At 42.3% G+C, this 25978-nt stretch overlaps 1 protein-coding gene across 1 annotated transcript; it reads left to right on the forward strand.

Moving 5' to 3' along the window:
* Window positions 1–833: 833 nt before the first annotated feature.
* LOC124208580 (LIM/homeobox protein Lhx5-like) lies at window positions 834–17449 on the forward strand. Its single transcript, XM_046606406.1, has 7 exons — window positions 834–1334; window positions 2454–2659; window positions 10899–11192; window positions 11356–11582; window positions 11961–12372; window positions 15782–15913; window positions 16054–17449. Exons 1-7 carry the CDS (start codon window positions 1162–1164, stop codon window positions 16104–16106), a joined length of 1497 nt encoding a protein of 498 aa, XP_046462362.1. The 5' UTR covers window positions 834–1161; the 3' UTR covers window positions 16107–17449.
* The last annotated feature ends 8529 nt before the right edge of the window (window positions 17450–25978 follow it).

A 25978-nucleotide genomic window follows, 5' to 3' on the forward strand; every position in this document is an offset into this window, starting at 1 on the left:
GGGTTGTTAATCGGCCTTATTCAGTAGTAGCGGTAGTACGCACAGATAGTATAATTTAGATTCTCGTTGGAAGTGTTGCTATAGCAATCAACCATGAAATAATACTTCATATTAACCTTAAGAAATAACCCTCATTCAATATTATTACATAGTGATGAAAACGGGAGTAATTAGCAAACGCCACCTTGGGTGAAAAATCAATCAGTACACTATTGGACATCCCAGTTCCCTTTAACTTCCTTTTTTGTGTGTAGCAGTAATAAGGTACAACAAGTAGGTTCTGTTTGCGTATAGGACGTACGTGTGAGTTGTTTATTTGAGTAAAATCTAAAATGTATGCGAACTGAAATTAATTCTAACCAAATGTGCTACACGCAAGGAGCGACGCTCTTCGCAAAAGAAAAACATGGTTGAGCTCCCTCTGATGCGCGCTTACGAAGCATTGCGATGTTTCATCTCCTTTCCTACAGCTATCACTTTGTGGACTAGAGAAAATAAGTCAGAACTGATGGTGTGAGAAACATTTCTTTCTTCTTGTAAATCAGTGCCAAGGGGATGCGGCCGAGGGGCCGAGACACCGTTACACAGGAAGACTAGGAATAAAAGTATGACGCCTACGCCTACAGTTGCCTCCTCCCACGTTTGAGCCAATCACATGCCGTCGTTGGCCTGAATGGCTGTTTTCGGAATAGACGGAATTTAACTCCGCCCGGTCTTCTACCATCACTGCAGAAGCCCTTCGTGCGATCGTTGAATGAGGCGTGTCTGAGAATGGGAGAAGGGCGGAGCTTGTGTCGAAGAGCACCAAGGACAACAAACACTGTATGTGTGCTGGTAGACTGTAGTCAATCGACAACGGTCTCGATCAGTGCATGTGGCTAGACAATACTTGCGCCCAGTTTCGTCAGTATTGCTGCGTTCATAGGTGCGATTTGCTTTGATTTGAAAATTTAAACGCCGTGAGATATTTGAAGAACAGTGCTACAGTGTGGAAGAACTCTCTCAGAGAGAACTCTCACAGTCGAATTTTCATCTTTTCGAGAGAGGATTGAATGGTTACTGGCCCATCTTGAAGTCGTCATTATTCACACGTGCAGCAAGCATCGCGTGATTATAGGCATTGTTGCCGGCTCACAAAGGAGAGAACGAAAAACATTCAAGATGATCATGACGTGCGCTGGTTGTGATCGAGCCATTTTGGACAAGTTTCTTCTAACTGTTTTGGATCGTACGTGGCACGCCGAGTGTGTTCGATGTGCCGATTGCCGCAATATTCTTGCGGAACGCTGCTTCTCCAGAGATGGAAAACTGTACTGCAGAACCGACTTTTTTAGGTAAACTAAACAGCTAAATATTTAAAATAGGTTGTTAAATCACAAAACGAGAATCCCAGTCCAAACGCGCTAAATTCAGGCATTATTATTATCATCACTTTCTTTGCATTCCGTTAATGAGTTGATCGAGAAAGCACAAATCAAATTTGCGACTGAGATAAAAACGCTGCAGTCATGCAGTGTCACTTTGTATCTAATAGTACGAACAAGAATAAGGCTGAGGGAAACCCTTGTCGGTTGATGTGCAACTTGACTCCAATCCATTGCAGTCCTAGCGTAATGAGATCCGACACAAGGTTCTGGAACGTCACGTTTCATTAATCGCTATGTTAAATCACCTTTTCCGTTTTGTCCGCTATATAGCGTTGCACTATTATGTAAAATCCTTCGTTCTTTCCAAATATGTTTTAGTTTTATGTCTTTTTTTACACGATATAAAAGATTTCCTTTCTACACAAGCATAAAATTGGATGAATTTTGAACATAGCCTTAAACGATGAAAGTCTTGTCTCTCAATCCCCATGCTGAAAAATTGTCGGCCTAAAAAAAGCATTCGCTTATTACGGAACGCCGAATTAGAATAACTTCATCTAGCATTTGAATATGATACTACACTCTATCTATTTGGGGTATTAAGACCCGTCAGTAGCCTAATTGTTTTCCAGATCTCATAGAGTATACCGTAAATAAATATTCATGCGACGTCCTCTTTAGGCCTGAAAATAATAAAAAGAAATTAGTTGACAAGAGTCAAGAGGCTTATGTTACACGGATACTTGTATATCACTATCGCAATTTATTTTGGGATTTGATGCAAAGTTCTTTGCTGGAAAGAATGTATACCTTCCAATAGTTTATTAGATTCGCATTTATGCTGATTTTTGCGTGCATAGCAAACAGAATCATTAATAGCAAATCTTCGATGACAGAATCTGACCATGAAAACACTAGCAACTTTTCGATTTTTATATTTACTATTTTACCCATTTATGGTTCAAGAGTTAGGGTTTTCATATTAAACACATGCGGGTCACAATAAAATCGCTGCATTTATTTTGGCTAATGTTTCGTTTTGCTGTTTGATTGTTTTGTTAAAACATACCTGCATTTGATTATTAGGAGGTACGGTACAAAGTGTGGTGGTTGCGGCCAGGGTCTCTCACCGACGGATTTGGTGAGAAAGGCCCGAGATAAAGTTTACCACCTACGATGCTTCACCTGCGCTCTGTGTCGGCGACAGTTATCTACCGGAGAAGAACTCTACCTTCTTGACGATGCCCGTTTCCTCTGCAAGGAGGATTTTATCCGAGGAAAAGCTGCTCCTGGTAAGCAACCATTCATTTATTTTTCATCGAACTATTGGCTCATGTACGTTGGGATAACAGTGCACATTCGAATCATACTTAAACTCAAGTGGACAAGCGTGGACAAGGTTTTTAGTTATGCGTTGCAAGTGTCTAAATTTCCACAACACATGGTCCCAACTGCTGGTACCTGGAACTTTCATTTCGCTTGTGTTTCGATTGACACAACTGTTTCACTCGTTTTTTTTTATGTATCGCTTCCGAATAATATTGACTCGGTACCTTCTCTGCGAAAATGCTGATTGGCAGGTGCACTTTCCCTTGATCTACTGTATAAGTTGGGGGTTGGAAGAGGGTGTCCAGATGATGGAATAACAACGAAACACAGGTCAAATTTTGAAAGAAGCCAGGAGGGTAAAAAAATAAAATAAAAATATGGACGAGACCATACAGTGTACTTAGTCTCACCTTATAATTGTAGTACATATATGTGTGCTGCAGGACAAAATCGATTTTTAACCCCCTCACTCTAAACTCTTTTCTGTTGTTGACAAGCTGTTATTATTCACACGGCTGAGCGTCATCCAGCGAATATAACCTCCCTCTCATCGCCTATTTGTGGGAGGGCTGATGAAGATGGGTTTAACTTCAACCGCGTTCAGCACCAAGTAGTTTACTATTTGTCTAACCTGCTGCTATCTGAGTTCTCTTGTTTTCAAGTTTTAACTTTTCCGTTTTGACGCCATCTACTTTACCTTTAGAAAGCTCCCTTTACGAGTTAGTACCGATTAAACTTAGTGCAATTCTAGTTAATAAAGTATAAAAATTGTATCAGCAAGTGAGAAACGATTGAAAATCCGGGGCACAGTTTTAAACAAAAACCAACGAAAAATTTATGAGACGAAGTGTAAAAAATTTTCTTTGGATGATTTCGTATTACTCTGTCGCTCACCATGCATTAGTATTTTGTTCACCGACAGAAATACCTGGCGCTGTATAGTATATTGTGTAAAATATTTTTCGAGATGTGAAAAAAATGCTTAAGCATCGTGGCGAGGTGGGTTTAACGAAGCACAGGATATTTGATCCACCATCACATAGCAAAAGTCTGCCCATTACAAAGGCGACCCGCTGCGCTTTTCGGGAAGCCCTCAAATGCTGAAGCTGCAACATACTTCTGCCCCTCTTTTTTCTGTTCTTCTGTTTCTTTTATCTCCTGTTTTCATTCTCCCTTAATATTTTTTTTTTCTCCGATCAAGTCTGGCCCGTTTTGTCTTGTTGTTTTTTTTTGTGTGTGTGTGTGTGTGTGTGACCTGTGTGTGTGTGGTGGGTTGTGTGCTGTGCATTCACCAGCAAGAAATGACTTGCGCCGGGGTATCAAGACAAAAGCGTAGAAAGCCAAATTTCGTAGTATGGAATGTATTACATATAAACGTTAGCAGCGTATGGCCACCGTCGCTATTTCAAGGTGTAAAGAGTTGAACCCCTTAAAGAATAAAGGTTAATTTTTTTAATTCCAAGATTGCAAAGCTCGGTCGAACATTTTATTGGGCTAAGAAAAAACCATAACTAGCTGCCGTCATAAAATGTGTCTGGTAAAACTTGGTGGTGTTCATGTATCTTCTCGAGCAACGTTAATTTTACCTCACCCCCATTGTATCTGAACCGCTTGTAGTTGCGACTATAAGAGAAATCCAAAAGGATCGAAAATCGAAAGCAGCGTTGTTCTAGAATCACAATTTAACGTGCATAAATGCATGTTTTATTGATGCCATAGGTGAATAGAAAAGGTGAAAAAAATGCGCGTATTGTGACGGTGAATAATAACGAAAACCCTGTGGGATGGTGAATCGAATATGCCATGTAATGGTGCCGTTGCAGTGGGGCAGCAGTTGTTGGGTGGATCTTGTTTGTTACTATTTTAAAGGCTTCACGTGCCGAAAGCCGACAGTGAGTGTGCTTTTGTTACAAAAATACGTTGAAGTACATAGCATTCTTTAGATTTTTATTTTCTTTTTTAAACTGTTGCTGGCCGTCTTTTATTCGTTTCACCTGCATCGACTTTCGTGCTATCTAGAACTTGCCTCAAAAAATTGACATAACGTTCAAAAGACTTTATTTAATTCACTTTCCTTTTGTTTTTATGTTTCGGAAGTCGGAGGTAAGTGAGCCTAGTCGCGTAGACTTGCGAAAAGACCTCTGTCAGAACATATAATGTTAGCTACTGTTGTGCTATCGTGGTACAATATAGCATATAGGGTAGATAATAAAAGACGAAACATCGCCACGTTCGACTAAACTAAAGAACGGATAAAATAACTGATTTAGGTTATTTATGAACTGCTTCGGTTTCTTGGAGATACGAATGGGAGTTGAATTCGAGTGGTTTTGTTTTAATCTCCTGCTGCTTTGAGGGAGAAACATTGGGAGAAACTCCAACGGCAGCATATTCTAAAGAACGTTTGAAACAAAAGAGATGGATAGCGTGTCAATGAAAGACAATTCCGGGGTCGAGATGCGCAGCATCTGAAGGTGTCGAGTTTCTTCTAGCGCGTTCACTATATTCCCTTCTGGATCCCCTATGAAGGGAGACTCGTATAATTTGTTTTTTTATTTTTTTTTTATTTTTTTCCTAAGCTAAGCCTCGTACACCAGTGTATGAATCATCGACGATGATGGAAGACAGTATTCAAAACGATTCGCTTGTTTTGATGGTAACTTTTCTTGGCTGGCACAGGAGAAACTATGCTGATGATAACTTTCTTCCGAGTGAAGAAACAAGGGGAAAAACAAGAAAAAGGGGGGAAGAAAAAAAAAGGAAACCAAAAAGAAAAAGAAAAAAAAAGAAATAGAAGAAGAAGAAGAAAAAAGGGAGGTCAAAGAGATGGTATTCTTTGGCGGGTAACACTGTACATCATGAGAGTCTGGCTTGGTCGGCGGTTGGCTGCTGCTGACGGGGCCACGGAGAGGGGTCAAACATTGACCGGAGAGAGCCGAGCCCGACGAGAGTCTGTTGTGTATACCGACGGGTCCGTATATAGGACCGGGGTAGATACAAGACCCCCGACCGCGGCTAGCAAAGTGGCCACGGCCAGTCGAAACCCCCCCGCTGCTCTCCACCTTGGAAACAGCAAGAAGAAGAAGAAGAAGAAGAAGCGGGAGTATATATCTACAGCAAGCGATGATTTTTCCTTTCTTTTTTTTTTCAGAGTTCTCAAAAAGTGAGGAAGATAGGGAGAAGTTGAGGGTAAGAACTAAGAAGCGAATAAGTAAGAGCCCCAAACTCATCATCTCATGCAACTGCTGCAGTTTACTCTGAATCTCAACTCGACAGCAGTCGATAGACAAAAGAAAAATCCCCCTTTCAAGCCTCTTTACATCTCTCCAGCAGTCCTCAGGTTAATTTCTTCAGGAAAGAAAAACAAAAAAAAAAATAGAAAGAAGTAAAAGAATAGGGAAAACAAGAGAGGAATAAAGCCATGTGAATAAAGGCTTTGGGCTGGGAGACTCATGAGAAAATGAATTCGTTTAAGACTATACATAGACGAAGAAGGAAAATGGGAATTTCAGGAAAGCGAAAGGGACTTGCATGTATATAATATCTAAAAATATTCTTAGAAGAAGAGAACAAATGTTTTCAGTTCTGTTGACAATTTTTACATTTATAATTTGAACTCATTATTTGCCAAAGTGAAGTTGCCGTCGAATCGGTGAAAAACGAATAATCCGCGGCCTAAAACGTCTGGCAGACGGCAGGTTGTGTGCACCAGTTTCCGCCCTATGCATCACGGCAGACGTCGGCCAACGAGCTATAAGAATCAAGTGGAAACGACAAAAAAAGGGTCAAACCGAACCAAATACTGAAAAAGATGGATGGTTTGGTAGGAGGACGGTCCAGCGCGGTCGGCTTTTTTGCCTTTGACATACGTATATGCGCCCAGCTCTGTAGTGAACTGGCCGGTTTCCAATTACCGTTGACTGTATAGCGTAGCCTGTAGACAGTGTCTATATAGCTAGGACGCATTGAAGTAGTCAATTCGAACACTGCCGTGAGGAATGTAACCTTGGTGATTGGTCACGCTAAGTAGGTGTATACTGCTGCCAGTGGACAAGAATGAATGTTCATTGCTCCCGTATTCTTGGCTCTCATTGCCCCAAGTCGATCGGCGTTCCCTGTTTGTCTTTGCACCAGAGAACTATTATGATGAATAAATATTCACGCATGCACAGTATTATTATTCTTATTCTACTTTTATGTTGCTTGGGATGAAATGAAAGCAGCAACCAGTTTGTGAGAACGCCAGGCGTTGGCGTATTGAGCAGCTAGATCGAGCGGCGCCTATGATATCTGTTATTCCAAAATTGACTATACTGCACATATAGAATATGGAATAGAAAATATAGGAGCCAAAGAGGGCAGCCAACAGCAGCAAGCCGACGGGTTGCTCTTGTCTGTGCCATGCTGGGCGACAAGTGGCCGCAGGTCGGAGGTCAACGGTGTTTCGTGCCGTGACAACATGCAGCGATCATCTTCCTTCGGGAAAAAAGAAACTGAACATGAGGAGAGAACAGAGAGAAGGGACGAAGGGACCACAGGTTTTTCTTTCTTCTTTTTCTTTCTTTTTGATGGTCGTCCTTTTCTTTGTCTATTGTTATATGCTATTGCCTATTCGCTGTGCTGGTCTTTCTCCCGTCTCCCCATTCTATAGCCACCACTGGGCTAGCTCTCTTATGCCTTTTTGCCTTTGGTCTCCCATTGTGCTGCCATTTCCAACCGTGTCTCTACCGTGGGCATAATCATCTTTCGGGTTCATAACACAGCTTCGTTCCAGCTGCTGCCTCCGCCATCCATTTGAATAAACAATTGCCACAATACCTTTGGAACATTCGACCATTTTCCACATGGCAGTCAGTCCTATAGACTCCTAATCCTATTCAGTTATATTAGTTATATCTAGAAATCATTCCGTCGTTCACGAGAAATCCTCTCATGGGAAAAGCGAACTTAAAAGTTCAACACACAAGTTTCCAACTTGAATAACTATATCGGTTCTATATTCGTGGATAGCGTGGGCAACAAACGGATATTCGTTGCCAGATTTATAAATAACCCTAGTTTTTTTGGTTTTGGTTTTGTTTTGGTTTTGTTTTGGTTTTGGTTTGATTTGGATTTTTTGGCTTTGGCTTTGTTTTGTTTTGTTTTGTTTTCGGTAGCCCCTACAGATAGGTCGATCGAGTCCCTTATAGTAGATGTAATCGACGATGTTATCGAAGCACGAAGCCATAGCATATACATAGGGAGGGAGCGAGTTAGCCGCATATAAGCTACGCCCAAATCGGTTTCTTATACTTATACAATTCGAACACAATCGCATTCAACAGCAGTATACACTAGCTGTCAGTATGCGATAGGGACTTTAGGGAGGGACATGTACGAGCAATATATAGTAGGGCCGCTCCACAACACCAAGTTGTTCTCAATGCACCCCCCTCCCGCTCCACCAGCCCCTCTTCCAACGCCCTTTGGCACGTGGCTGAATATTTTAGCATTGCGACCTTTGACCTCACTGTATAGGCGACCAACCCTCTTTTTTTGTGTGTGTGTCGTAGCCTTCGTAGCAGCGGTGTATATACGCCAGTTACGCCACTCACCCTCGCCTTATGCCATTCTAACATTTCCCGAGTCCCGACCCGACCGACAACCGTCAACCCCCCTGGTTCCTCCCTCGAATAACCACGTAGGGCCGGCGACAGCCAACAAAAGATTGAGTCTGTACACAACACGGGACAGAGCGTAGCATGAAAACTGGCGGGCGGTGTGCACAATGAGCTGTATCTAGATAAATAAATGGTTTGCGGTCCCACTTCATGAAAAAGTCATAAGCCTACTTTGGAGCTACGGGGAGGTGGGCAAATTAGGACTTGACAAACTGCTCTGCAGAGCATATTAGGTCTACTTCTAGTCTTCTACTATACACCAGCATTCTACCCCACCACGGCCGAACGACATCAGCTCGCTCGACCGAAAAGACACGAATCTCTCTGACTTAATCATGACACCCTTTAAACAGCGGCCTATAACAGTCGAACGCAACGCGTTAATAAGAAATGAACGCGCTCCAATGACCACACGTATAGACATTTTGATTTTCTCCATTGGAATTATATACATCCATCCGAGACAAGGCCCAAGCTAGCGCTATAGTTGATGTGTATAATATATGCAAATGGGTAAGACGTGTAATTATTGACAAACTCCCCGCAAACTCCCTTTGTAGAAAATTTCAGAAGAAAATGTTGGAAATTCGAAACAGAATGTACATAAGGGTTGTGTATTGTAGAGATATAGGCCGACAGCGCGGAAGCCGTCGCTTATTTACCACACCAAATCCCCCAATTGAGATTTTTACATTTTTACACTGGTTCTCGTCTGTGCCTCAAAAAGATCGTCTATACTTCTTTCTAACCCGTGAATATAGCGTGGCTCAATACACTCCCAAATTATCGCCTTTTGTTCTTTTTCAAACACTATAGGAGAATAATGGCTATGAATCTTGTTTGCTTTTGACTTTGGTCCAACAAAAGAAAGTTTAAAAAGAGGGGGGGGGGACGGCATGAATTCCTCAATGCAAATGAACAAGGGAAACACCATCAAGAGCTTCTACACAGACTAAGACGGGGCAAAAGAAAAAAAAGGCGACCACCATTCTCGACGTGAACACGATGTAATACATGCAGGAGTAGATGTTGTTTCTGTCAAAAGATCTGTGGGTCTATCTCTATACATATGGGTGAGCAGGTCGTTATGACTACCTGCTGATGGGACAACAGCATGTAACACTGCGTTACATCCCTTACATCTCCTGAAAGAAAAAAGAAAACACGTTTGTAAGAATTTCTTTCAACGTGCGACGGCCAAGACGGCCAAGACTTTGTCTGGGCGTACACCAAACATTCTGCTGTATGGAAGATCAAGTCGTGTCTAGTCACATATGTATAATATAGGCCTATGTAAGAAAAAGAAAACCAAGTCTAAAGACCCGTATAATAATAATAATACTCTCCACTCCGTGCTGTCTTTGATATGTTGTTGACGTGGAAATCATCGAAATCATGAGAGGCAATAGTCAGCGGACCATACGAGTCCCATATCTACGTTGGCGTGTTATTGTTCAAGCGAAAATCGGGGGGCTTTCGAAACGGCTTTTGAAACAGAGCCGCGCTCGCTTATAATATATATTTTAGAGTTTGATTTCCTTTTCGTTTGTCTTGTTTCTTCTTCTTCTTTCCTTATTTCATCTTGAGAGAGAGAGAGAGAGACAGCACAGAAGGTGGGGGGGGGGGGGGGGGAGAGAGACAGAAGAAGAAGAAAAAAAAATAACGAAAAGATGACCGTGCGCCGACAACAGGACTTCAACAGTGACCTCCTGCTGGGCTGACATGCGTCCATCATTGTGAACTTTGACCCTCCCCCTTTCCCCTCCCTCTCTCCTTTTCTCCTCTTGTTCTCCTCCCTTTTTGCCGACTCTCCCTCCCCCCCCCCCCTTCGAGTTTTCTTTATTCTATACCACTGACAATGGCTTTTTTTTTATTCTTCTTCTTCTTTTGTTGGCTTGTGGATTCATCATCTATATACAGAATACTACTTGTATCTACGTTTATATAGACTGGTAAAACTCTATAGGAAAATAAATGTTTGTTAGTCTTGGCTAGTTTGGACGGATGACCGACTGCTGGGTGCATGGGTCAGACAGTCCACAAGATCAAATTCTATAACTGTATTAAAAAATGGATCAATCGGGTCGCGCTATAGGATTTAAGACGTCATTGCTTGCATAACTGTTGGGTGTCGAGACTTGACTAAAGAATCGAGTCAAATCAGTTTTTGGATTAACAAGTTTTGACGGCTGGCTTTAAAGCGTTATCGTCTAATAGCTAAAAAAACAGTTAAGCGAGTGCGTGTGTTGGATGTATATGGGCGTCTATAAATGCGACGTAGGCGTCTAGATATCAAAGCTTAAATATAGAGTTGATACCTATATATAATCTAAGGCCCAGCCGAGACGTCGTTCCTAAATTTCCAACTGAATCGATACGGCGTCTGCAGCTTCTTTTGTTGGCAACTTGATTGACATGCACTGCTGCACGGGGACGGGGGGATGGGGGACGGGGGGACGGGTGGATGTGGAATGGAAGATCACGCAGTCTAAATTCTAAATGACTGAGAAATAAATTCGCTTTTGGATTTGCATGAATATAGATCTGCTGCTGAATTCGGCCTCGGATGACGACGACGACGAAACTCTCTCCATCTCGCTCTCCATCGAGAAGGAAGCCAACAACAACAATCACAATCATCATTGTCCTGTGAGCGTGCTGAGCAGCAGCGGCGCCAGCAGCTTAACGATGCCCTCGCCCAATCGACCGCTGACTCCCATGACGCAGGGCCTGATCATAGCGCCACCACCCTCCTCCGATGGCATCGTCATCAAAACCCAGCGGCCTTCGACACCCTCCAACACCATCGACGACAAGGACGGCAACGACTCAGAAGGTACACCAACGCCTTCACTCAATCGTTTCATTATTTATAGCTAAAAGCGGCTAAAAGAGTTGCGAGTGGAACAATCCGATCAATCAGAGAGAGAAATAAGACGCAAGGAGAATCGTCTCATTATTTGATTTATTTTTAAAAATATTTTGGTTCTATTGTATAGGCTCGGTTGATGGTGACGGAGAAGGCGAGAGCCGAAGTGACAACCCGTCCGAATCGAAATCGCCGGACGAGGGCGGAGCGGGGTCGAAGCGGCGCGGCCCGCGCACCACCATCAAAGCCAAACAGCTGGAAATCCTGAAGAACGCGTTCTCGCAGACGCCTAAGCCAACGAGGCACATTCGAGAGCAGCTGGCCAAGGAGACCGGCCTTCCTATGCGTGTCATCCAGGTCAGTATCCAGACTATTTAGACCGCACGCAACGCTCGTGCCCAGCCCTCAATAACTGCCATCAAAATGAAACTATCTACAATACAGTAGATGTCTCTGTCAAAACTATCAACTCTATATATCACGTCGATGACTCTGTCAGCAATGATCCCATTCGAAATCATTGGCCAATCAAAGAGTGTACCTATTTATGAATGAAATAGGTACATCTTTTTTATAGGCATTTGATATTCGAAAAGGAGTGATGTATGCAAATAATATTGTTGATATGATGTTTGGAAAAGGGATTCAGCTGTATGGACTTATGGGGATTGCTGGTTGTATTAACGCTCTGTCAACATTGGTTTGCGCCGTTGGGCTGTGCTCTGTGTATAATAGGTGTGGTTTCAGAACAAACGGTCAAAGGAGCGCCGGTTGAAACAGCTGACTTCAATGGGCCTCAGGCCGTACTTTGGAGCCTCGCGAAAACTGCGAGGCTTCCCGGTGAGCCCCGGAATGGACGACGGCTCCGGGGTGGTGGGCGGATTCAACCCTTATTTCGATCCGAAATACGCGGCCGATTTCGCTTACGGCGGAGCACCTGGAGGTCCTCATCCCCATTTCGGTCTGCATTCGCACGGACCGCCTCACCCGCTGCAGCATCACCCCAACCCTCCGTTTGGTGACTTCTTCGGTGGACCCCATCCGCCTCCGCCTCCACCCCCGCCATCCTCACAAGGAGGACCTGGGGCACCCCCCGGTGCAGGAGCTCAAGGAACAGCTGGAAACGCACCTTTTGGCGGTGGACCTGGTAAGTCACACTCAACATTCAAAATCCTTCTCTAAGAAAGAAAAAATGAAAAAACAAAAAGAGCTGTGCTGGTGATGGCCAAGCATCTCCTCCCTCCTGTAGACTAGCCAACCCAAGTCCTCTGTCTTATTAGACTAACGTTCACATAAAACACCGAGAAACAATCCGAGTGGACACGGTCACACGGGAAAAAAAAGGGAAACAAAATGTGTAACATTCAAATGCCCGTATCGAATCGACTTCAAGGTTTTTTCGCCCTCCAATATCTATAGTTGATTTTAGAGAACTTTTGGTGCCGTATGACCCGTAATAGTAAAAGATGCTCAAGTCTAAATATGATAAATAAGAGATGGAATGTATTAATGATGTGATGAGTTTTCGTCAAGATGGCAAACGAGTCGGAACGACGAACTTGTCATTTCTCTTGTCTTTACTTGGATTGTAAAGGTAACTATCCGTTAGTAAGTAGTTAGGAACTATCCACTAGTTGGCCTTCTTTTCGACTGGAATTTATTTATTCTCCGTCGCACTATAAGAATCTCTTTTTTTTTTAAATCAAAACTGAAATTTGACTCGGAATTTTACGCATAAGTAGATCCCGGCCAAGATGGGCGCCGAGTTAACCAAAATTTCCGAAGCAGATGAACTATAGAAATTTCTTGGGGCATCGAATAATGCGTGGGCGAGCGTGAAATACGATCCGACAGGTCAGGTCTACACATAAAGTCTAGGCACAGCACAGACACTTGATCGCGTTTGGTGGTCTGTAACAACGAATCATCCGCCCCGCCCGATTTCCTATGCATTCGCCTTTTACTTTCAATACGGATATCACTGCAGATTCAAATATTTTGTGGCACAGCGGCACAGCAATGTGAATATCTGATTCACAATTCTTTTAGTCAAATTCAACATCCGGGATCTGTTTTTTTTTTTTTGGTATTATTTACAATAAAGGCAGAAATAATTAGAATTAGAACCAAAAATAATTCGAGTATTGGTTGAAAACTCAAACTTTTCTCGGTATATAGTGACCCATCGCTTCTAATCCCTTTTGCCTTGGCAGTAGACGTCAGTTTATAGCCCATCATTTGTCTGGATGTGGAACGAGGACTAGGACTGGTAGTATATGCGGTAATTCGATCTGTCAGGCCACCGCGGGTTCTGTTGGCAAATACTCGGTTGAACGACACTCGTCGCCCAGTTGTCAAGCGGATCCAGAGGAAGCTGCAGGGCAGGCGACTTGAGTAAACAAAGTGCACATAAGTTCGTCTTCTTCTTCCAAGCAGCAGTGACCCCCCACCCCCACGGTATATGTGCAGCGCAAACAGTTTATACCCGGACACGAGTCAATCCCACCGATGATGTTACATATATAGAGTCAGACCGCACCAGGCCTGCTCATTGCGGCAACCTAGTGCATAGGTCTTTCCGGGTAGCTTTCTTGTAAGTTGTAAGAAATATTGGACGTTCATGGCCAAAATCAACCTCTAACTTGGAATAAAATGACCTAAAACATGGAAATATATTCACCTAAAGCATAGAAGAACATAAATTAGAGATAGCCCTCCAATTTAACTCAAAAACATTTTTCTTTTATAGTTTAGCGGTCTTTGATAGGATCATAGAATAAAGTGATGAAAGAAAAGGGATAGAAGAAGACGCTCGCCGCCGAGTTACATAGTCTTTCTGAGTTGAGGCTGTATGACAAAGAAGAAGATAAAATAAGCATTTGCGCAACTTTTTTTTACGAGTAAAAAAAAAATTGTCATTTATCGTGGTTTCTTTAAGATTATTTTCAAGCAAACAACGGAACTATAATGTTAGCGCAGTAGGCCAAAACTATATACATAAAGTATCTATGCAGTAGACACACTTGATATCAACTGAGCGCATACACAGACCAACATACAGAACATGTTCATCATCATACCAGGTCACACAGGAAAGTCTTTTCGTTTTTGTCGCTTTTGATGGTGGAAAAAAATGTGTACATTGTATAGAATCGAATATCTGAGTGGCCCCCGCCATAGATCTATAGCTAGACGAGTGTGATTCTGGTCTACCAGAAATAATAGGATTTCCGAAAGATTTGAAAACATTCCCGAATATCCGGCCGAGTTGGTTGCCGGCTTATATCCTAGACTCGAGCTGGATGCTTTCCTCTCTCTCTCTGCTCGTCTCTCTATAGCTGAGAGACCGGAGAGGATGATAGCGAAGGAGAGAGTAAAGCCGGTTGCTGTGCTGTGCTGCTGCGCAGCGCACACGGCCCTCATCCGCCTGTCTGTCCGTCAGAGATAACAGACAGCAGGGCGAGATCAAAAGGAGACTGTTGGACGGTACCGATAGCTTATGCGATAGCGATGTTTGGCACAAGAGGGATTAAGTTCCCTCCTTTTCTTTTCGATACGTGCAGCAACATCATCTAGACTTTTAGGAGGAGGGGAGGGCAGAAAGAGGGAGAGGAAATATAAGCTTTTTGGTTGCTCAACATCAGAGAAAAGAGGGAAAGAAGGGTGGTGAATCAAAAAGTAAAATAAAAAAAAAAGAGAAAAAAAAAATATCAAATAGGTTTTTCCCTCGGGTTGGTGTATTGAGTTGACTGCACAGTTCAAGCTGTTGACTTTTCTAACCGGCTTCGGTTTTGGGCCACTTTTGAATGGGTGACAGATGCAGCGGTGCAGCGCAGGCTGAGCGCGGGGAAAGGCCGTCCCTCCTGCCTGGCCCACTATGTACGTCTATACGGTTGACACAAACCATATATATAAGAGAGCGGCATGCGACATGCCGCGGCGGCCTAGAAGTGGAATATTGTTGTCTTCCATTCATCGTGTGCGGTTGGTGTGTAACTGTATGCACATATAGCTCACTCCATGTCATTGCGTCGAGTGTGTCAGTAAGCACTCGATCGTGCATAGACCATAGAGAGAGAGAGAGAGGCCTAGACAGCCGGAGTAGACAAGGGCGCGACCTTATTACTTCAAACGACATCCGAGCAAATCGCCTATCAAAGCTCCTGCTTCTGAGTCTGACCAATAACGTCATTTGTCACTCGTTGCTTGTGTTGCTTGTTATTATTCCCACAAGAGAGTTATTCATGCACCATATGACTCCAACCAACGTCAAACTACACACATATCCCCCAACGAGCCCAGCCGCATGCCAATGAAGCCGGTTTTCCGGCTCTTGGCTATTGTACAAGACGGACAATACCGGTGAAACCGCACAATACCCGTCAATATAGTTCACAGTTATATAAGCACCTCGGAAACATTTTTTTTTTCTAACGGAAAAAAAACCCCGACTGTCATATCAATATTTGATTTCCTCTGACATTGAAAAGCCAACTGTACAGCTAACCAATATCTTTTCTTCCATTTTTCTATTTTTTCTATTTTTTTTCAAATAGGAATGGGCAACGTCATGGATCCCTCGTCGGGAATGGGAGGTGGCGAATTTGGACAAATGGGCGACCCGACTCAATATCTGACACCCAACGACCTGATCTCGCAGCGCTCAAGTCCAGACTTCATGCCTGGAGGTACAAAACCCACAACATTTCTTGACTTTGACGAATTCTTAAAGAAAAAAGAAAAAAGGAATCAAATCTTTATCGAAACACGATAGCACTTAATTTTGTATTAACCAATAGTTTCTTCTTCCATTTGTCCTGGTGTTTAGGTTCGGGAAACTTTGCGGAACATCAGCAAATGAACGAGGGTCTCGTCTGGTGACTTTAGTCAGTTCATCACTTCTGTGGGCGTGAAGGCGTTCGTCTAGGATCAGCAAGTAGAGAGACGCTCCAGAGGATCGTCGTCGCCATGACGACACGCTGGGCGCTGGTAAAAAAAGAGCAGCAGAGAAGAAGGAAAAAAGATGAAAACAAAAGAGAGTGGAAAAATTCTTTTGTGTTGTTGTGTTTTTTCTTTTTCTTTCCGTAGGTGATGCTATACAGTGTTATATAGATGCGTGTGATTACAGCACATTGCGCAATCATTAGCGTCAAAGTGTGTATCCCCCCCCCTCTCTTCTTCCTTATTTGGATGATTCAACTTTACGATGTATTGTCATGGGTATAGAAAAAAGCCAAGTCTGCTGAGCGAGCCAGTTCTCAGAAATAAGAAAAGTGAGCGCTCCGTCATTGGAATATCTCGAGAGGTTTTGTTTGTTTTCAACCAAAAGCCGCACGACAAAAAAAGAAAGAAAGAAAGAAAACCGTTGAACGAATTAGATATTGTAGATGTTTTTGGCCTGTTTGCATCATTTTTTTCGTTGGGGTTCGGTTGATCACGTCTCATCTTTGAGACTGCGATAAAACCGAAACATTTCACGTAATAACTTATGAAGAGGAAGAGGAAAAAAAAAAAAAACAGGTCGTGGTTAAGTTTCTGTAAGTTTAGTTGATTGATATCAGTTGTTTCTTTTTTTCCCCTGTCATCTAATTTTTCTCTGTTATTTTCCCCCTTTTTGATTATTGATTATTAATTATCATTTTCTTTCAATTTGAATTTCTTCTTTTTCTTATTGAATCGATGAGCGTTTGTTATGTGCAAGAATGTCTCTTGTGCTAGACCCACACACTTATACAGTAAAAACAAAAAAATACCCAACTCGGTGGATCTAAAACTGTAACTCCTCCCACCACCCCCCCCTCCCCCTATCTATTGATGAACGCAATGTGATGTGTGTAATTTCTTGTTTTCAAAAGGGCATCGTCAAACACAAATAATTCAGAGTGTAAAAGTGACACGTTGCTGATCAACCTGATAGGATATAACATTTGGAGCTGTATGGGTTGACTCTACCAGTCGTCAATCTCTCTGTACAGCTCCTTTTTTATAATCATTACCTCTTCCCATCATACGTTCTTGTCCACACGAGTTTCTCTCTCTCTCTCTCTCTCTCTTTATTGATGTCAAATGTCGTGCGGTTGAGCTCTCCCCCAAAAGAGAAAAACAAAAGAGAACAGAAGATGAAGAAAAAAAAGAACCCGGCTGGCCGACGATATTATTGTACATATAGAAAAGTTTATACAGAATTGTCACAAGAAAGGAAATAAATAGTTCGTTTAGTCGTCTTTGATTGTTGACTATTTGGCTTTCATTTCATGATTATTTATTATTTTTTTAAAGATAATTTGGTATCTCTTCGAAATATATAATAATGTGAAAACATGTAGTGTTTTAGGAAGAAGAAGAAAAAACAAAAAAAAATGCCGTGAAAAGAAAGTGGCCGCCGAGTGGCAAAAGAGAGGCCCCATCCAAGATCCAACGTTGTTTTTGGTAGTCAGCGACTCAGGAGCCTGAGATGTATGTGACTCCGCCCCTTTCTTTGAGTACGGCCCCCCTGGCCCTTGTTGACACGCCAAGAGCTCGCGTGCAAGACCGACGTATTCACACCTGCGTGCTGCTCCGACGCCCGCCTCTTTCCTCCTCCCTGTGCTCGTCCCCACTATCATAGCAGCAGCCCCATGCAGCCCCATGCAGCAGTGGAAAACCTCAAAGTAATCCCATCAGAGAAGATGGCTTAGTAAACGATAATGAAGGTTCATTTTCGCCGCCACCAAAAGAGTCGTGTTAGGCTATTCTTCTCCTATATAACCAACCACCTTGATGTTGTTGTTGTTGTTGTTTTCCTTTTTTTTCCTCATCGTCTCCCATATATGATTTGCCCCTCTCTCTCTCTCTCTCTCTCCTATTCGTTCGTTTTTCTCGGGCGTTTCGAAAACACCGAAATTCCATCCCTTATATATTTTCCGACGTTTTCCGACCGAGTTGTAGCTGCAATACAGATGGTCGGATGGACGGGAGGAAGAAGGCGGAATATTACACGAAGATTTGTGGAGTAGAACCGAACGCAACCGAGGGGGGAGAAGAACAAAAAAATAAAATAAAAAAAAGCCACGGTGAATTAAAGGGCACCATTTGTTTTTTTCTCTTGTCGGCCTATGCAACCACACACACACACAGACCCTCCGAGTTAAAAAAGAAAAAGAAAAAACGGTACCTGTCGGTATTAGAAGTGTCTATTTGTACGTAGGTAAATGTATATGTATGTGTATTTATGTATATAGCAGGATAAGTCAAGTCTATAGGCTAGAAAAGAGGAATGAAGAAAGACAGGACAGGATTTGTGTGAAAGACCTGATGGGGACCACCTAACCTAATTAATGGACGTCGCTCTCCCATCGAAACCAGCAAACAGCAAACTCGCTGGCTGCTGTTGCACCCCTCCCATTTCAGAGTTCAGACAACCGAGCGCACTATATACTTTGTGGCCAATTAGACATCATAAAGAATCAACTGACCCCCGCTCGTCTCTGGAAAATAAATGTCAGTGAATCAGTGATCCATAGCTTTTCTTAGGCCCATCATTTATTTTACAGACTATAGAAATTAACTAGTAGACACTATAGACAGAGAAGTGCCTTCCCAAAATGTTAAGCGCAACTCTTTCAAACAAAGATCGACATGAGTAATCATTCACCAATACAATGTCGTCAATATTGCGATCCTCGTTGGTTCTTTATTATTCTGGTCTGATATGGCGCAGTATTTACCGTATAAGTTATAGCGACTGTTAAATCATAGACTGTTTCGAAATGAAATAAAAATAAAAAGATCAGCCATCACCTAAGTACTCATCGTTCATATGCGTGTAAAAGTGAACCGTTGGCGGTGTTGCCTTCCGTTATAGTTTCTCATTTTGTCTTTTGCGTTTTCTCAGCTTTTAAATAGAACTGGGTGACGTGCGAGACGCCTACTGCCGACCATGTTGCCCAACTTGGCTCTCGTGCTATACAGAGCCAGTCTGCTGATCGATACATAAATATTGCGTGTGTTCCCCGCGCGCTGCATCCTGAATGTTGTTTTTTTTTGTCCTTTTTCATTTGCATATCATTTCACGATCGGCAGACCCTCCACCACACAAAAAAAAAAGTTTTTTTTTCTTTTTCTTTGTATACACTGCGGGGGCAGCTCGGGGGTTTAGGGTGGTAGAGACGAGGGGCATAGTTCCAATCTGGCTAGAAAATGCATTGGGGATAGAGCGAGATGCCAAAGGAAAAAAGAAAAAAAATAAAGAGAAAAAGGGAGAGAGACGAGAGAGAGAGAGAGAGGTTTAAGCGCGCACGACTCAAAACGTTGATAGATGGGACTTGAAGATATCGGGCTTGTCGGTGGAACAAAGGGTTTCTCGTTCTTCCTCCCAAAAAGAAACGCATTACCCAAGAGGAAGAAGATATGGGGTGTACACACAACACCAGCTCACCATCACCATCAGCAGCAACAGCGGAAGACCAGAGCGAAAAAAAAGGGGCGAGCTAGTGAGGGGTTGGCCATATTCAGACGAGGGGCGTTTGTCGAGTTCTTTTTCACGCGCAAATACAGTTGACATACGGCACCGAAAAACGCTGTTAGACTTTTCCATGTACAGACTGACAAAGTTCCAGTCCGGGAAAAAAAAGAAAGAAAAGGGTTCCAAGTTGGTTAGCAAACCCAATTGGGCCCGAGGTGCTGAAGCCGAACTTGTAGTGTAGAGAGATAGTGCTGGAGAGATGAAGAAGATGAGGGGGGTTCGGCCGACGAGTGGAGTCGTGGGGGGATGCTGGCGATGTGTCCTTGTTGTCTATCAGTCAAACAATACTTTGGGGGCTGTCACCAACTGTGTATGGGTCGAATGGCTGGGCGCTTATTGCCCCATAGCAGTCGAAGGCAAGCAAGCGACAAATGTTCTCATTTTGCCGCCTCGACGGGGGTGCCCTTTTCGGACAGACTTGCTGTGCTCGCGCGCCGACCTCTTTGCCTTTTTCCCCTTTTTCTTTTTTAATTTTTTATAGATATTTTTTTTTGTCCAGCTCTCAGTCAGACCCTCTGGTCCGCTGTTTGAGTGTTGAAGAACTGACGATGGCCAACATGGCGCTATTTCAAATCATCGTCCAACAAGTGCTACCCTTTTGTGTGTCGATCTTCTATCTAAACGCATTTGTCGATTGTCAGTTTTTGTCCCCTCCGAAATTGCAATCGCTCCTTTCAGTCGCTGCCGTTTGCGCAACAGAAGGTTTTCTAATTCGTCGCTGATTCAATACGCTGCCATTAAATTGGTTTTTCTTTCTTTCCATTCTTTCTCTTTCTCTCTCTCTCTCTCTATCATCCACCATTTGCACTTGTGTGTCCCGCAGCACTCACCGGAGACGAGGCACAGAAACTTTAAGTTTGACTAGAATCCCTTTTTGAAAATGGCTGATGGAAAAGGTAATGAGAGGGAAAAGGGAGCTTATATAGCTCTACGTGTCATTGAAAACAAATTTTGCGTCGAGGTAGCCTATATATACTATATTCATTGGTCTCCCTCCCGCTCGACGAGCATTAAATTAATCACGAAACGGATCCGCTCCCTGCATCTGCGGTTCACCAAACCTCTCACGAACCAGAAATGAAAGAGACAGGCGGGCCGGCTGCTGGACTAGAGCTGCTTCTGGACTTCACGAACCATTACTCTTTACGGGAATATACCGACACTCCTACTTTGTGTGTACATGTTGGCCCAAGTTATTCCTATATAAAAACAAATGCTATTCTCAAACGTGGCCCACGTCGTATATAGGCTACATGTCAGAATTAGATATAAGAGTTGTTGTTCACAAAAAAGTAAAATAAAATAAAAACTGGCTGATCGGGTGACGCCAGCAGCCCAACACTTTGCCAACACTCATATACCACATAGTCTAGTTTCAATGCCAGAAATTTGCGGTTTGGGGTGTTCCTTATTCCACCTTTTCTACGTGCACTTGATGCGCACAATATCCAGTATTTATGCGGTACATTTATGTAGTCTAGCTGCAGTATACTATGTGTACTACGTACCTCGTACACGGCGATAAGGATCTATATAGCACCGCTGGATAAATATCGATCTCCAGCAGGCTTCCCGTCTCAAATGTATTTACACTAGATCTACACTCTTGTTTCTTGTATATCTTTCTTGTATGTATATATATATATCTACCGTATATAAATATATATATACAGCAGAAACACTGTTTATCTGAGTGGAATCAAATTGTTGGATATAGAGTGGAGAGAAGAGAAGAGAGAGAGAAAGAGACTGAGGGAGAGAGGCGTTCTCTCAGGAGCGGGCGAAGAAGATGAGATGGGGTGTACAGCAGGGAGAGAGACACACACACACACACAAATCCTCACTACATGTATACGTTGCTCTCATGCAATCTTAGCCACGTCCGATTCGATTTAGTTGGGGAAATGAGGTAGGTAACCCCCGGGGAGGAGGACTAGCCATTGACGTGACATGATCTGTCACCACCAAAACTCCATCATCCAGCCCTCCTCCGAAGTATTACGACAAGATCCATCGTCGGCCGGTGGGAGTATATAGAAGAGACCCAACAAACGTACCCAAGCAAGTACGTTCGCTTCTTTTCTTCGCTTAATACTCGACATCACCGTGGATACAAAAACCTGGGCCCCCGCACACTAGACTGGCTCTCCTCCGGCAGTCAACTTTGCCTACATCTCTTTGTGTGTCTGATTCATTTCGATCAACTTTCAGTCGAGACTTGAGGGTCGACTATATAGTTGAAAACCACATCAACCACATTCTATCAATCCACAGCAGCAGCAGCCGAACTGCCATACTGTCCAATGGGATATTGCTCATAGACTCTAAGACTCTAAGAGTCATTTATTTACCCAAAGATAACAGGAAATAGAGTGGATCCGCTCTACAGTTCTGACAATTTTGACAGACAAAAACTATAAACATCAGTTTTCAACCTTCCAAAAAACTATCCAAAACTATTAAAAAGATCGGGCCTTTTTTTCTTTTTTCTTTTTTCTTTCATCAGTTGGAGCTATTTGGACGAGTTTGCGTAACTGCCAAGTTTGGCTGTGGCGCTCGGAAAATAACCTTTCACGATCTTGTTATTTAGTTTTTTAATTGCGTCCGCAGGTCCGCTCCGTGTTTTGAATATTTGGCAATAGAAAAAAAAAATATTCAGTCGTATCGTGTCTGTCGAGTATTTTGTTAAATAAACAAATAATTATAATTATAGAAATATTTTTCCCGACATTCATTCTGTCTGAAATGTTAAGAATTCCGAAATGCAAGAAAAAAAACGCAATTTGAGTTCAGAATGTATCAGAGTACGATTAGATTTAATTCAAACATGTAATATCGTGTAATATACTTTAGGAACCGCTACTATAAAAAGATCTAGCCTGTGTTGTCAAAACGGTATAGCACAAGTAGAAGAGGTTATTTTCGTTGGTACTTATTGTTCTTTGAACGGAATTAGCTTTGTGCGTGAATTCAGTCAAGTAGAACGGTAAGTTGTAACATAACTCATCTGTCAGGGTGTTCCGTCTATTACATAAAGCGAGGAATGAGATATGGGATCTTTTTTGTCTCGAAACATTTTAAGTATACAACGATAGAGAGTGTTGAACTGAACTGACGATGACCAAACCAAATTATCCAACACATGGGCTTAAGTATTCGCCTGACTGCTATATAGCTTTTATATAGGGCCTTAATTTTCGAACCACCAAGAATTCAAGAGGCAAAAAAAAGCACGTAGCTGCGCATAGCTGGCCGGCGATATTGAGTTTATATTCTTGTGAAAAACCTTTATTTTATTTTTTATTCCCATTTTCTTCGTCCAAAAGTGTTGGCTGCCAGCCTTCCGTTTCACATCATTTGCTTATGCCGGGTTTAACGAATAGCCAATGGTATAAGGTAAGGCCCTATTGGATTTTCCAAGCGGAATTGATGAGTGCAAAGGGTGAGAGGGGCTGTGCAGTCATTGCGAAGTGTATAGGGACGTTGGCCGGCGCTGGTGCACTGGGCACGTGATTTATACGAAAAAATGGGGTGCAACTAAAGTTGAGTCGCGTTGTTAAATCAACTAGAGAGATATCAACTTATAGGGAGGAGTATTTAACAAGAATATTACAAACCTTAAAAGAAAAGGGCTCGGAAGGCGAATAAAATAAAATAAAAGGCGAGAAGAGAGTCGAAAAGAAAAGAAAGAAAAAACAAAAAAGAATAAAGAAAAACAAAAAATAAGCGGCCCGAAAACTAAACGAATTGGACAGAACGCGTTGTAAGTTGTAACCTACAGCGTTCAAAATGAAAATGAAGAAGAAGGAAAAAGAAAAAAGAAAAGAATAAGAAAAAAGGGCAAAAGAACACTTTGCCGTCTGGGCTGTATTATATACCTTCTTCTTCTTCTCCTCTTCTAGCTCTACGTTCTAAAAATAAAAAAGAATGAAAAATGTTTTATGAAGCAGCAAAGTTTGGAGAGAACCCTGAAACCGGTTTTTTTTTTGTCGGAGGGTGTAAAAAAGAACATAAATTGTGTCCTTATGGTCCCGACCAAAGCTGACGGTGATGGCCTCCCATAATGAGACGCTTCGCACCAACTCATTTACTCCTCCTCAGAGTTTCAGACCCTCAGCCCCATCACATCCCAAAGCCTCAGCACTTTCCTTCTTTTTTTCTTATTCTTTTTTCGTTTTTTGTTTTATCCTTCTCTTATATTCTTCTTCTATTTTTTATTTTTTTTTTCAACTTGATTTCTTTTTGGGTACCTGCCTTCGCCAATAATCTTACGCCATTCTTTTATTATCACTTTGTTCTCTTTAGTCTTTAACCAAGACTTTGAAATCTCCCCCAAAATAAAAAAGTCCCATTTCCCACCTACCCGTCTAAACTTTCTTGATTGATCAAATTTACATAACGATTCAGATTGCCACGTTTGTCGTACTTTTTTTTAACCTCGGAATTATGGTCTACCAATGACTGTGATGTTTTCCGATTTGTTTTTTTTTTAAGGGGGGGGGGATTGTGCGACAACTTATATAGGTGGCCATAAGTCGGTAGTTCACGAGTGGTTCACGCGGAACTGCGGAAGAGGGCGAAATAAGATTGTCTATAAGAAACTCGTTGCGTCAAAGCGAGGGGTGGCGTAACGACGTTACCGTTCTATATGTTCTACCTCCCCTTTTTTTTATATTACTGATGTGCTGTGGAGGCCGAATAGGAAATAGCCATTAACGATCTAGAGTATGTCGGTGCTACCCCTCGCTCTGTAGTCGCTAGTGCCAGTGTGTTGTTGAGGGAAATTGGCATTTACGTGGCGCTGATGAACTAAACCTCATCTTAAAGGCAATAAATCGACCAATAACATTATGGTTTGATGGCTGAAACAACTGTTCCTCAGCGTAGTATTTATATATGTTATAACGTGTGCAATAGTTGACTTGTCTGTTATTCATCTAACTGCACTTGCGACCAAGTTGGATACGGACTAAGGAGTTGCTGACCAATTTGAGGTGGGGACTGGGAAGGACAAGTACATCAAGTAGTACTTGTTTTGGGGATCGTAAAACACCTTATTGTAACTTTTATTATTTAACGATTTTCAATGAACCTGCCTTCTATTAGTGATGCCATTACATTTTTCAGAATGTTTGAATTAATGCGCAATATTTTTCACGTCACTCGAATGTTGAATATGGCTCGAGTTAAAAGTAGAGTATATATTCTAAAAAAAACTATCCCACGAAATGTTAAACGGATTTAATTTCCTTGTGCCCTCAAATTTGAATATATGAAGACTATAATAATAAAACTGCTGCTCTTGCTCCCTGTTTTGATGGTAGGCGGTAGGGTAGGGGGAGATCTCGGCAAGAATAAAAAGTTTGATCAAATTTTCGAAAGAAAAGCCAAGCGATGACCTTTTTCTGGCCCTGTGTGTATTTCCCTTGGAACCCTTGATCCGTTGTTACTTTTTTACGACTACCAACCCACTCATATATATATTTATACATATATATACATGGTGTAACAAACAAATCGTCGTGTTTCGGGGGGGAAACCAAGAAATACTTACCACCGCTCCCCTCAACCACCACCAACCCCCACGTCCCACGTCCCATATCCCGCCTCCCTATAGCAGCGATTCAGCAGGGCGCAGTGATACAGAAGATGTGGAGACATGAAAAAGATCAATCAACATGAACAAGAGGAATAGTCCCCGGAGTGCAGTGAACAAGTGCTCTCGTATCAAATGCCACCAACTGTTACGAATTTTAGATCGGGAAATCACCAGGCGATTGTTCAATGCCGGTCCTGGACTCCTGGTCCACATGTGCATTTGGTGTTTGTTCCATGAGCTCGTTGTTATAGACGGACCAGCTTCCCTCATCACCATATCACAATAACTATAACAGTATAAACATTTACTTTTTTTTGTACGGAACTTTTTTATTTCGTCTCCACTAGAAAACGACAGCAATTTTTGGAGCTTTAAATAATTATATTTTAAATAATTTGGCTCGAAAATGGATGTTTTGGCAATATATTTATTTTTAGAGTGCACCTTGTCGTTTATTGATTGCACGCTATGTTAAGTAAACAATAACATTATGGTGTGATTTAAAAAGGTCGTGTTTTACAGAAACATTTAACTCCGCACTTAAATATTATTTAAAGAAAATGCTGAATCGGTATAGGAAATGTCGATGATTTCTTATGGGCAGAATGCGTTGAGTAAAGTTGATAAAAGTGCATTATTCTACTTGGAAAT

Source organism: Daphnia pulex, chromosome 12, assembly GCF_021134715.1.
Source record: "Daphnia pulex isolate KAP4 chromosome 12, ASM2113471v1".
NCBI classification, from domain to species: domain Eukaryota; kingdom Metazoa; phylum Arthropoda; class Branchiopoda; order Diplostraca; family Daphniidae; genus Daphnia; species Daphnia pulex.

What these genes read in the sequence shown, in the direction of transcription:
- LOC124208580 (XM_046606406.1), top strand. Translation starts at nt 1,162, where the DNA reads ATGATCATGACGTGCGCTGGTTGTGATCGAGCCATTTTGGACAAGTTT. An exon ending in TGCAGAACCGACTTTTTTAG is followed by an intron (nt 1,335 to 2,453) that starts GTAAACTAAACA and finishes TTTGATTATTAG; the next exon opens with GAGGTACGGTACAAAGTGTG. An exon ending in TCCAGACTTCATGCCTGGAG is followed by an intron (nt 15,914 to 16,053) that starts GTACAAAACCCA and finishes CCTGGTGTTTAG; the next exon opens with GTTCGGGAAACTTTGCGGAA.